At 35.3% G+C, this 13,804-nt stretch overlaps 1 protein-coding gene across 2 annotated transcripts; it reads left to right on the forward strand.

Moving 5' to 3' along the window:
- The first annotated feature begins 379 nt into the window (after positions 1-379).
- On the forward strand, positions 380-13,324 carry LOC140762156 (uncharacterized). 2 transcript variants are annotated; one of them, XM_073099781.1, is made up of 13 exons: positions 380-533; positions 626-721; positions 1,411-1,494; positions 2,666-2,740; positions 2,881-2,961; positions 3,505-3,632; positions 3,722-3,991; positions 4,180-4,354; positions 7,008-7,091; positions 7,667-7,907; positions 8,040-8,251; positions 9,200-9,408; positions 12,754-13,324. In XM_073099781.1, exons 1-13 carry the CDS (start codon positions 405-407, stop codon positions 12,794-12,796), a joined length of 1,827 nt encoding a protein of 608 aa, XP_072955882.1. In that variant the 5' UTR covers positions 380-404; the 3' UTR covers positions 12,797-13,324. The 2 variants fall into 2 exon arrangements, with proteins under 2 accessions (XP_072955882.1, XP_072955883.1); XM_073099782.1 differs by having other exon boundaries at positions 8,052-8,251.
- Positions 13,325-13,804: the final 480 nt, after the last annotated feature.

Genomic DNA, 13,804 nt, shown 5'->3' on the forward strand with positions numbered 1-13,804 from the left:
GTTAGCGAGACTGTTTACCTTCCGAATAAATGGGAGATATAAAAAGAATCATCTTTATTTCAATGTTTACTTTGTCTGACTGACACGTATGCGGTAATTGAAGTGGATGTAACCATTTATTCGAATGACACTGATGCTCTAAAGTTTTACACCAAGCATAACAGTATAATACTACATCTATCTTTACCCTCCAATACACACACGCGCGCGCGATTAGGGTGTCAACCCAAACCCAATAACCCGGCTGCCACATTTCTAATTTCTTTTCTAATACAAACAGGTCGAATCGTTCTATCGAACCCGAACCAGATCCAATAGTAGAACCGGGTAAAGATCCGAAACCCGAGTACAGTTTATAGCGCCGCTCGTTCGTCTTCCCCGTTCCCGTTCTCGCGCCTCTTCCCATGGCGACTCGCCATCGCCGCTACTCGTGCGAGTCGGCGGCGGAAACCATAGAATGGATGAACGCCATTGCCGAATTCCTCCGGCCTTACAGGCCTATCATGGACGCCCACGTCGTCAATTTCTTCAAGGTCCTCTTCTGGGTTCTTTCGATCCATCGGAAACCTAGGTTCCTGGATCTTTCGAGGGTTAATCTACTGATATATTTGGTCGGTTTGCGCAGGATAAGTTGTGGGAGATGGTGGATGAGCAGTGGATGGATTGTCTTAAGAAGGAATCCGTTGAAAATTTGCTAAAATTGCCGTCTGGATTTGTTCAGGTATGGATGTTTGATGCGTTTAAACTTGATCCTTAGATTGGGTGACCTGGTGTTAGATTTTAATAAGTGTGGATGTTTATTTTCCTATCATGATGGAGTTGCGCATAAACCCGAGATTTTTCTTATTATTAGGTTGTACTATTTTGCCTAAGAATCCACAATAAATATGCAAAGGACATCGAGGTGTGATATGTTGAGAAATATCCATATGATTCATGAGTCTTGAACAGGATAAATCTAGGTCTTATTATGATATCGACATTGGATCCTAGAGGAGAATAGGAAGGATAACTTTGGAAAGATAGTCCCAGCAAATTATGGCTATCATCTAGGTGATCCTGCAGCTGACTGGTTGATGATTGTAATGTCTACTTTGATGTCAAATCAGAGGTTGGTGCCGGAATGGTGATTTGGTAGCAGGACAGGATTAGATTGTAAAAAAGGGGCATGACTATTTCCTGTCATTGTTGGATATTTTCAATGCACATTCATGTTTATGAGGAATTTGAACCATGAGATTAGAGAGGAGAGCGACATAGATTCAGTTAAATATTTAAGGGCAATAGAGATAGAGATAATAGTTAATTATGTTTTTGTTTCCAATTATATTTGTGAGAATGAGATGCATGAGGATGATTTTGCATAAGGTCATTTTGGTTAAGTCGATTCCTTATTTATATATGCAACAGGACTATTGGCCCAGTTCTTTACAAGAATTTATACACACCTTGAGGTCCCTGGTGATTCCACGAGAGCCAAAGTTGGCACATCCAGTATGTTCTCTATTTTTACAATCATCAACCATATCTCTTTTTGTATGTCTAGCAGTTATAAACTTATAATATTTGCATGGTTATAAAGTTCATGTAGAAGTATGAAAGTACCAATTGCTTTATTTTATACTCATTAAGGAATGCTTTCCTCTGGAAGTATAATATATCTGCTTTGATTTTGACCCTACATGCTAATTGCTTTTAAAAAAATTTATTAGTTGGGATTTAAGAAATTTATTACTTTGATTGGTGTGATATTAATCGAGGTTTTTAGTATCGAAATTGGGATTGGCTGTTTGGAAAACAATACGTATCGGCATATCAGTCGCTCGTATCGGATCAAATTATTTTTTAATTACGTAAAATTCTATATATTATCTAAAAATATAGAAAATGCAGATTATTTTTTTTTAAATAACAGAAAAATAAGAAAATAAAAATTACTCACATATAAAGCCTAAAAATTTAAAAAATATATTAACTTACTCAAAATTGAAAAATTACTATACCTACAGTTGCACCCTGTTGCTGCTTCATCACAACAGTAGTAAAGTAGCAAGAAGGAAAAGAGATAGAGAATAAGAGTGGAATTAAAAATTAAAAAAGAAATATAAAAAAACTCATCTGAGGTCGTCAGATCATCTTGGTCGGAGAACGTCGCCGAAGGTTGAGGTCACCGTATATCCGACTCGTTTCCGCTCGAAATGGATTGGGTATCGGCCGAAACTAGCCAACCCGGATTGGGATCGGCCAAAACGGGGAACCTTGATATTAATCATACATTATGATTAGAACACATAATACCAGTTGTTATGTTTTTGAAGTTATTTCTATTCTTTCAAGTTTGACAGAATCTAGCCATTTGAATTATTAGATAGTGAAATTTATGACTCGTAAAGGATTGAATTAGAAAAAAGTTTGTGTCCCATATTTACATCTTATGTATGTTCATTACATAAAGGAAAAACTAACAAGTCACATTGTGGAGAACTGGGGACCATACATTGAGCATATGAGATGCTGCCTGGTTTAGTTGGTGTTTCCTTTTATGTATCATCTGCATTCTCTTTGGATCCTTATTGGATCTGGTGCTTTGTTTTTTTTGTCTATTTTACTACATAGAGAGAACGTGCTGATATTTAATCCTTAATCATGTTGTCACTTCTTGCAGATTATACAAGATCTGCATGTGTCATCACTTGGTACTGTTCTTGCTCAAGGCATGAATATGAAAAAGAAACATGAAGTAGGTAGTTGAATTTTTCAAGAGCAATCTGGCTATACTGCTCTTTGAACAACTCTATAGAACTTCATATATGTTATCATTCTCCACTTTGATCCTTGCCACAGTGTACACAAATGATACATTACCTTGTTGTGGAGCAGGTAGAGATTCTTGCAGCAGTTGTTAGCATGATTGCCAGAGGCTCCAGAGCTGAAACAGTTATCGATGTAGGTTCTGGCCAGGTACAACTTCAATATTTCCTTTTTATTAACAACATTCTCAGTAGGAATCATACATGCTCACTAGGGGTCACAGTGTTTAGACTTTGTTTGGATCTAGGTTTATGCCATTTCCCTTAAGTTTAGATTGAGTTTAGTTTGATTGTTAAATGAAACTAGCTCAAGTAGGATTCTGGTGCTCAGCTTATGAAATTAGCTCATCATAAAAATGAAACACTTAAAGAATTTATTAGGCACAGATCTGTCCAGTGGGTTCAAGTGGCTTAAGAGTTGAAACTGAGCATCTGAGTTGAGGCCTGGCTCAAGCTCAAGCCAATCCCGAGCACCCTCTTCTACTGTGGGTGCAACCTAAGTAACATGATGAGGGACTTGGCAGCTGTTTGCACCCTAAGTATGTTCTTACTTATGTCATTGTTCTGACCCTTTCTCTTACCTATAACTTGTTATAAATAATCTGGCAAATCTCGGCCACATAATATTAGGAGTCCTTGGCACTTTTTTTTTCAGGTCTTTTCTGTTCTGAACTGCATATTTAATGTTTATCAGGGCTATCTTGCACAAGTGCTATCATTTCAGTATCAGCTTCCTGTAATAGCCATCGATGCTTCTTTGCACCATGCAACTGTTACTAGTTCTCGGGCGGAGAGAATAAAAAAGCATTATGCAGCTAAATGGTACCTTCAAGAATAAACCTTTTGGTCTTTAAAACTTTAATGTGTATGTTCTTGCATGACAACTGCATGATATTCAATTGATTTGTTAGTGCAGCGAACCAACATCTGAAAGTTCCTCAAACTATTACTTGCCATGTTCTTTCAAGTGAGGCATTGTCAGATTTAACTACTTCTGTATTATGTGAAGATAGTAATAAACAATCTTTGAAGACTGAGAATGGCTTGGAGCTCAATGCTCTACACAAAAAGGAACTAAATGCAAGGGAAGGAAAGTGTTTTTCAAATAAGCAGCATACCGGACCTCCATTGGTTCTTGCCGGACTTCATGCTTGTGGTGACCTTTCTGTAAACATGCTAAGGTTGGTGACAAACTGACAATTTCTTGAATTTTCATTTGAAGAAATATGATTTGTTGGCAAAGATTTAATTTTACATATGTACACAAATTTCTTTAAGCAAGTCTATGTTCAGTTCTATACCGTAGGTGGTTATAACTTATAATGTTCCTTTCTTATGCACATCTGTATTTAATACTCTTTCTATTTAGGACATTTGTTGAATGTGAACGGGTTACAGCATTAGTAAGTATTGGGTGTTGCTATAACCTATTATCCGAAGATTGTGTTGAGGTGGTCGACAACTCTTCTAGTTTTCCAATGAGTAGTGCTGCTAAACTATCTCGTTTATATCTTGGAAAAAGAACGCGTGATCTTGCTTGTCAGGTATGCCTATCATATTGCATTAGCATGTATCTTCATATATACTATGCAGTTTGGAATATTGTTGTTCTATGGAGGTCGAACTTTATGGCAGTCATAAGTAAATGAAACTGAACACGTTAGCAAGTATATTAAATGTATTGATTTGAGTAGTTGAGTGAAGCTTGACTGATCTCTCTCTTTCTCCCCCTTTTTTTTCTGAGCTGGTTTTTGTTTCTCAAGAGAGTATTGCCCTCCATTTTAACTTGAGATAAATGGACCTTTACATTTTCTTATTTATTTGGAACTTCTCTTGTTATTTACGATAATCAGATTGACATAAGTCGTATCATATGGTCATATTAGCTTATGCTAATGATATTTTTGAGTTTGGACACCAGTTGAAGATTTCTTTTCAGAGGAGGCAAGAGTTTTATTGGAGAAATAGAACTTATGAATTTCTTGAATATATAATTCCTCATCGACTGTAAGTTAGAAAATAATATATACAAGCAACGATAGCTGTGCCAACCAGCATGGGGTATGTCGGTCGTCATTTACCATTCTGGCGGCATACCAACATGTGGCACGAGGGATGTCATATTAAGAGTGGCAATCGGGTCGAATTAAGCGGGTTCGGGTTGGGTCAATTTCATCCTAATACGAACACAACCCAATCAATAAACGGGTTGCATTTAGTAGACACGAACACGATCCAATTATTAAACAGGTAACACGACACGATTCGTTTAACTCGTTTAATAAATAGTCCGGGTTAACCTGACACATTAATATGACCCATCTAACCCGTTTAATAAATGGGTTGGGTTAACCGACTCGTCTTACTAAATCCTATATAAAAGTTAATATTTATTAATTTATCATATAAACAAAATAATCTATTTTCAACTCAAACTCATACAACATCAAAATTATAATTCTAATAATTCACCATAACAAAAGTCATACAACAAAGTTTGGAGTTTAGAACAAAGTTTTAACTCTTAAACCAAAATCTATACAACAATTTGTATAGAGCAAAATTTAAAACAAAGTTTACAACAAATCTATATAATTTTTAATTCTAACTATCAAATCTAACAATCTCATGACAATTAGAACAAATCTAACAATCCCATGATATTCTCGTAACAATCTAACAATCCATACAACCAACAATGGCCGTGCCACAGGCACAGACCGTGCTGACCACCGGCCGGCATAGCACGGCACGGCACGTGCTGTAAGAGGAGAGAAAAATGTAAGGGATACTCACCGTTGCATTTACAGTCGCCGTTGCCATTACTTGTTGATTGCCGCTCGTCGTCGATGGTGGGGGCAAGGCATCGATCTACGCTCTCGATTGGGAGTGTGGACTCGACTCTGCTGTTGCCGGTTGGGGCGAGGTGGAGGCACTTCAAGTAGTAGATGAGGGTAGCTGTGTGAGGAAGAGTGGAAGTGGCAGGCAGCCGTATGAAACTCGGCTAGTCTCGGTTGGATAACCGACCCCGATCAGACTGGTTTCGGCTAGTTTTGGTCGTATCGGTCGAAACTAGGCTGAAATTAATTTTTTTATAAGATTCAAGTCAAATCTAAAATGTATATAACCTAGGAGACATTAATAATTGATGTCATCAACTGCTTTCTTTTTAAATTTTCAGTTTTCTCTCTATTACTCGCACACACACTCTTCTTTTACTTTTACACTTCATCGAGTTCATTTGGCAGCCGTTCTGTGATCTCCTCTGGCTAGTTCGCACTTTAGTGAACTCGGATAAGTTTTTTTTTTTTTTCCTTCTTTCTCATCCACCTTTTAACTCTTCTTTTCTTACTAGAAGAGAGATCTCTCTTTATTTATGTTATTCTGCAGTAATAATTTTCGAGTATAAAATTTTGTCTGATTCAAGTCGAAATTTATTATAGTTTTGAGTGAGTTTTTTATTTAGTTTTTAAAGTTCATATGTGCCTAATTTTATTTCTTATTTTTTTTATAAATATTTAGAAAATTTTCTGTATTTTAAATAATATTTAAAATTTTACGTAATTAAAAATAGTTAGATCCGATATGGGCGGCCAATATGACCGATACAGCCGATACGTATCATTTTTTTTAACGGCCAATTCCGATCCCACTATCAAGTTTCGGAACCTTGCCTTTGGCACGACCATCTTTATGTACAAGAACCTAAAAGAGGACATATAATAATGGCTACATAAGTATTTTGACATTTTTGAGTGTCTAAGAGTGTTATGGTATGGCATATAGTGGCTGAATGTATCTCACCTTAGAATAAAATTTGAAGTCTATGGTGACAATAGACTGCTAGAATATTAGCCTCTTCACAAGTCACAGCACTTTATTTTCCAATTTGCTATGTTCTGGGCTTTCATTATAGGTATTCGACTCAATTTCTAGATGGAGTAAAAAATTAGCAGATTGGTAAATGGGCAGCACACCCTTTTGTTTCCAAATTTATAGGTGACTAAACTTAGATATCTTAGACTCTTAGTTGTAAAACTATGAGGTGTACCATTTTTTGTGCTCATATTGTTATTTCTTTCTGTTTCAGTGCTTTCAACTCTTTTACTGTTGAGATAGTTGGCGTAAAATTCTTCTATATTAATTACTGGATTGTTTGCTTTAGTCAAAAGAAAATGATTTCCCTACTTCTGTTAGAGTGCAGAGCGTTGGAGAGGTCTTACTAAGGACATTGCTCTTCAAACATTTGATGTGCATTCCTATCGTGCTGCACTCCAAATGGTAAACATTGTATTATTTTCTAATTGATTCTCTTAGTCAATGGCTGACTTCCTTTTCCATTAGGTGAACTTATGTGGCCTTTTACCTTTCTATATTGCAAGTTTTTTAAACGTGAAAGGGAAAACAAACTAGCAAAGGACTGCTGTCATAAGAAAGAAGATTAACTACTTTCTTGGTTTTCCAAGCTTTCATCTTTTCAATGTCTTGGCATTTGTATTTGTGTCATTCTTGTTTGATATCTCCTGAAACATTCAATTTGTCACTGCATTTGTGAAATAGGGTTACTTCCCATTTGCTTCAATATGCTGCTTGACTTTTATGTCCATTGGAAGTCATCCTCGTTAATAGTAGTGTGTATCAGGAATCTTTGTCTCTAGATTAGAAACAGCACCTTTCTGTTAGGGTTTAGCCAAAGCTTGATTATTAATTTGATTTGGCCTTTCATGTCCTGAATCTTTTTTTGTTAAGATTTAGCTTTTGATTTGACATGTCGCCAATAAGTTACTACTGTATATAATGATAGAAATCATGGAATTTCCATTCTTATCTTCAGTTAGGTATCTATTCATTTTTAGGTTCTTGAGAAGAACTTTCCAGAAATCCTACAATCAAGTCCATCTGTTGGTCGGCAAGGAAAAGCTCTGCGTCGTCAAAGATTTAGGAGAGTTCTAGAATCTCGTTTGGGTACAGAGACAAACAACAGTTCTCAATATTCTACTTCCAATGAACAATGGATGGTTAAAGATTGTTCACTACCCATGAAGCCCAATGAGGTTGAACCCATTGTTGGATGCTGCGATCATGTTGTTTCAACAGGTTAAATCTGCTCAATATGTTATGATTGCACATGCATTATTGTTAATATTTATCCAATGCATCTTCGGAAAGGATGTTTTTATGTTCTTATAAGGAATGTAATGACCAGATGAACCCAACTAACAATTTTAGGTATGTTAGCAGACGTATCATGCACAAGCTCAGAAGTTCTTAGCAATTCGATGTTTACATCTGCCTTGAGGTGCCAAGAAAATTCTGTTGGAAACTCTGATAAGTACTTGCTCTTTAAAGAGTTCAGCAATTCTGCATTATGCCGCCTTGGTTGTGGAACCTTACAAGATTCTGATCTTCTTGAAATATGGAAGGATGTGCTACCTTTTACTGTATGCTCCTGTGACTCTTCTGTCATGCATTCTAGCTGGAAATTCATTGTTTGAAAATAACTTATTTTTGCTCAGTTCAGATATTGTATGTTGTTATGCAATCAACAGTTTCTCGTCAGTAAGTTTGCCATGACAGTTTGCAATTTTGAATTTATAATTGCATCTTATATTAAGATCAGTTATTAACATGTAGTAACACCTTACAGTTGAATCCTAGTTTATGGTCCATTTGCTTCATGGTTCATGCTATATTTGCATTTTTATTGAATAGTTGGAAGATGGAAATTGGAAAAATGGACACGAAAAGCAGGAAAAAGAAAATTAGAAAAAGAGAATATTGTTGTCAGTAAACAAGATGGTTATCATCCAAAAGGTCAGTTTTTTCAACGATAAGGCTTAGGAGGGGATACAAAAGCTAAAATGGGTGAAAGTGAGATGTAATGAGAAATACATCCAGAAATCTTTTCATAGAATGATAGAACCACACTTTATCCTTAATTGCTATGATTTATATGAAGGAGCACGTGGTAGTTTTCTACTGAAAGTATTTGGCTCATGTATAATGCAGAATCTTGTGTAAAGCAGCCGTGGATGTCTTGATTGCCTTCATATGCTTTTTCAGTGGCTCTTGTACCCTGATTTTACTTTTGTAAATTATTTTCTATTTTAACTGTCAAAACTTTTTTAGTTTCACCATAGTTTCATTTATGGTTGGAACATCACATCAAGCTAGTCAATTTTGATGAAATATTGGATGGATCATCATTGACTCTAGAAAAAGTTGCATTTTTCTTGTTGACATGATCTTTCTGAACTTTGTCAAGTAAAAGTAATGTTTCATTCATTTTCGTCACTATATGTAGTAAGTTTCTTGTAAAGCTTCTTAGGTATGCTAATTTTTTATATGTATGGTGGTGGCAAAGCTGATCATAATATCTACCCATGCAGGAATTAATAGGTCCTTTCTGGTCTCTTCGGGCTGCTTTAGGACCAGTGGTGGAAAGTTATATTTTACTAGATAGATTGTTGTTTCTTCAGGAGCAAGGCAATTCACTGGAACCATTTTTATTTCCTCTATTTGATCCTATGTTATCACCAAGAAATGTGGCAATAATTGCTCGAAAGAGTGGTGCAGATTCAGTTAAGAGTGTGATAAGGTAATTTTTCTTGAACTCTGATTGTGCACATTGCTAGCATAGCATCTATGTGTATGGATTCAGGAGTGAATCTCCGATCATGAGGCTGACGCCTCAATAGTAGAGAGTGCTTCTTTAATCTGAAACAGGACATGTTCAATCAAGCGTTGATGGACTACATGAGATATTGCCACTTGGCACTGTATGCAAAAGGAATGATGCATATTTGCATGATAGGACTAAAACTATCTTGGTTTTAAATTGCTCCTCTATTTTATCTCTTCCATCAAACTACCAGAAATAAATTGAGGCTCAGAACGTGTTATATCTTTCCTTCCTTTTATTTTCTGGGTGTTGTACTGTAGTGTAAGGGAGATAGAATCTTATATATTTCCCTCCTCTTTTTTTGGGTAATTTGTTTGGAGGTTTTATGTGTGTGTGTGTGTAGGTACAATATCATGGTATCCATTAACTTCTTACTAGGGAACCAAAAGTGTCATACAGCGTTAGGTGATATTGCGATTTTTTTTGTTAGGCACCACCACCAAATCCTTACCAATCATGTTGTATTGTAGCAATGCTTATGTCACTCTCGTTGCCTGTTCTGTCCAACATCTAGTGTTAAGTCTTTTGGAATTCAAACTTTTCTTATAACAAGTTTTGGGATTTTGACATGTGGAGAATTTCTTGATGATTGAGCCAAACTTCTTTTTCTGAGTCTGGTTTTATGTAGCTTTGATTAACAAATGTACATTTAAGATTTCCTTAGCTGGCTTTTGGATGTTTACCTGTGATATCTTCCATTCTGTTGGTATCTTGTGTAGCGAATTGTTGGTTTACCAGATATGATCGTTGACAGTGACTGTTAATGAGTTGACAAACACTCGAGTTGTCAACTTGATATCTGTTAAATAGGTCACTAAGTAACCGAATGTGTAATCTATCCTTTGCTCTGATGCGAAACCATATCTGTATGTTTGGAAACGTATGGATAAATATAGCCCAGACATGCAATCTTGCTTTCTTGTGATTTGCCGACCTTTCTGCTTTATATTTTCGCCAAACTAAAGGACTAATTTTGCACATTATTGTTATTATTATTTTTTATTGTTATTTTAATAGTGTGGTTTATATTATTTTTGGATTGGGTTTTGTGTTTTTTTTTTGGATCATTTAAGAGTCTGAATGTTAGATATGGGCTAGACAAAATATAACCCTCTCTAGATGCAGAGTCATTTTAGGCCCCAAGAAATTTTAGCCAACATACTATTAAGTCGTGCATAAACATTGTCGAGATATTGCTTCAAGTTGTTGCATTGGTCTTCTAAACTAATCGCACCGTCAATCCATCAATTGAGTCATTGAGTTAAGCTACTAAATCATCATATTTTTTTTTCATAATAATTGTTTGGGGGGTTGGAATTGATCTCTTACAACTTTCTTGGTCTTAAAGAACATACCTACTAACCCTACAAGAGTTATTTGCAAATAAAAAATCTTTCAATTTTCAAAATAGCAATAATGAGCCATTGTCCTCGTCTTTTATATATATAGTGTGTATTTTATTTTAAATAATATGTATCTAGTGTAAAAAATGGGGTTATTTGCAGAAAAAAATTTCTTGGATTTTAGTATTGGTAAGATCGAGTTCTTGCAATTGAACGCATTCCTTGTTAATACTAAATGTATATGTTTTTTTTTTATAATGAATTAGGTACAATTTATACAAACAAGGGCCTATTTGTTATTTTAAAATTAACTATTATCTTATATAAATGACTTGTAGAAAATGAATGCGTTCAGTTTTAAGAGCCTAATTTTATTGTTACCATGCTTATTTGTCTCATTTTCTTTTCTTTGGCTTACATTTATGAATGTCTGTTTACTAGAAACTGAGGAAAGAAATAATCACTTCAAAATCTTCTTTATTTATTTTTAATATCTAGTTACAAAGATGAATAAAAAAAGTGATTTTCTTACCTACAATAAATAGTAATTTTTTTTTCCAATTTTCTTCTTCGACAGAGAAAGTCACTTCGCCGAAGTTTAATCAGAACTTAATTTCCAACTACTAAACAACGCTATTGTCATTTATTTATTCATATTTCTATAAGCTCATAGCAGATGGCCTTATTTATGTAATCAGACACGTCTCATGATGTGATTATATGGCAGTTTGTTTGTGTTTATTATCTTATGTAAATATAATCCCTATGACTATTGGATTTGTTTTACAAGATTTTTCCTTTATATTGAATTTTCTTAGGGTAGAAAAATATACGTTGTTTCTATCTTTAATATCGGTGCGGCGTGTATTTGGTTTCTAAGAAGTATGCCTTTGCAAAAGTCTTTTTTTTCTTTTGTTGGTAAAAGTCTTTTTAAAAGTCAGCCAAGTGGGCTTTCATGAGAATGACGGTCATGCACCTTGAGTTACCTAGCTACGCTCTCTTCTTAGCATTTATTGAAATCCCACAATTTTATTTACCTATTGGATTCTATTATTTTAATATATATCCTTGGAGGAAGAAGCATTCAAAGATTGACTTTGGGTTATTCAGTCAATATATCTGCTTTAAATGCTACTTGATGATACTATTTACCATGTACGAGCAGGTTGAGATTGTCATGGCTCGTGTGCATTTGGTGCATTCATTATTTTTGAGAGAAGAAAACCTTAAACGATTTCTCGAGAAAGTGTCATTGTGATTTGAATTCAAAAACTCTTTTAAATATAGTTTTTGAATGATCTGAGCACTATTTTATAGTAACGTGTTGAGCTATATTTATTATTCTTTTCTATGACTGGACTGTCTTGTATTCTGTTAGACCATTGTGATTGGGGAAATGTTTCAATACGTTTTTTTTTTACTTGTTTATTTGACGTTGCTTGAACCTTTCTGTTTGGTCTTGAAATATTCTTCTCTGATGCGTTTTCAAAGTCTACAAGTAATTATCCTCGTGTTGTTTGTTAGAGTTTAATTATGTAAAGGTTATATGAAATATTTACCGCATACTGTTCTCCTTACACACTTTTTGTATAACATTGACTAAAAAGTGGTAATGGAAAGAAATAATCTCTGATAAAGAGACAAAATTGAATCGATCTGTAAGATGGGTGGTGCCTAAATCCTAATAAAGCTGAAGATAGATTAATTATGTCAACTTAAAAGTGGTTTTCTATAAGAAGCCGATAGGAAAGTGTAACAAAAATGGAACTTTGCTTGCTGATGACGGGTACGATAAAGACGTATACACTGGCTGTTAACTTGAGTTTGAGTTCCAGATGAGTACGGTCTATTCATCGCCAGCTGTTGATGTAATCCTCCTGATGCCATGCTAATATTTTTTTAATTGTTTATCTTGTAGCTCCTGTGATATTGGCCATCTCAAGCTGGAATTGGCCACATGAGCAGTGCAACATGTAAGACAAAGTCAGTCCATGACAGGCCTATGGGCGAAGAAGAAAGGATGGATGCTGTCTATTACTTTCAACGTTGCCAAGGAGAGATAACAACACACAGAGCCGTCGTGCATCCTCTCTCTCTCTCTCTCTCTCTCTATCTTTCTATCTCAAAGGCAGTGGGAGAAAGAAAACCCCAAGGTGGCTATCTTTTCTCAAAACTTTTAACTGATGGAACCAACTGTCTGCACTCATCTCCACTAGTGATTTGACTCAACAAGGGGGCCGATCAAACTCGAGATTCTAAGTAACTCGTCTTTGGCTATCTGCACCACCTCGTAGTACGATTTAGTGCCGGTGGCGATGGCAGTGGTGGTGGCCTGGTCGTTGTTGTAGAGATGGAGCAGCTAGCTCTCTCTCGTGCTCCCTCTTTGTTTTGTCCCTGTCATCTGATTAGATCGAAAAGAACAAATTCTAGTGCTGGAATATTGGATGATCTAATGGGTATATATATATATATATATATTTATTTATTTATTTATTTATTTATTTATCTCACAGCTTCTCCCAGAACTAGCAGAGGTGGAAGTCTATTTCTAAAACTTCCCCATATCTTTAGTCTTTACCTTTTTATTGGAATTATTGGCCATGATTTGGAAACTAATCACAAATTGCCAAGTATCATGTGGCGGATTGCAAAGTACGTGGATAATGCAAAGTACTGATGTTAGTCATTGTGGGTGACTTCCATGTCCAAATCATCCTGACACGTGTCTGAGACTAGGTAATTCTTTTCATTCCTAAAGGACTAATAAATTATTTTTTTGGTACTTCGAAATTAGAAAATTAATTAGATTTTTCCTCATTTTTTATTAATCTCAATTTTTTTCTTTAAATTGCACGAGGATGGAAATAGTTTTAAAAAAAACCTAACGGAAGAAGAAGAGAGGTGATAGCATTTTTATAATTTAGAGGGTTATTGTATATTAAAACATAGTTCATAAAATTATTATGAAA

Source organism: Typha angustifolia, chromosome 7 (assembly GCF_048772165.1).
Source record: "Typha angustifolia cultivar Huaian chromosome 7, ASM4877216v1, whole genome shotgun sequence".
In the NCBI taxonomy this organism is placed as follows: Eukaryota; Viridiplantae; Streptophyta; class Magnoliopsida; order Poales; family Typhaceae; genus Typha; species Typha angustifolia.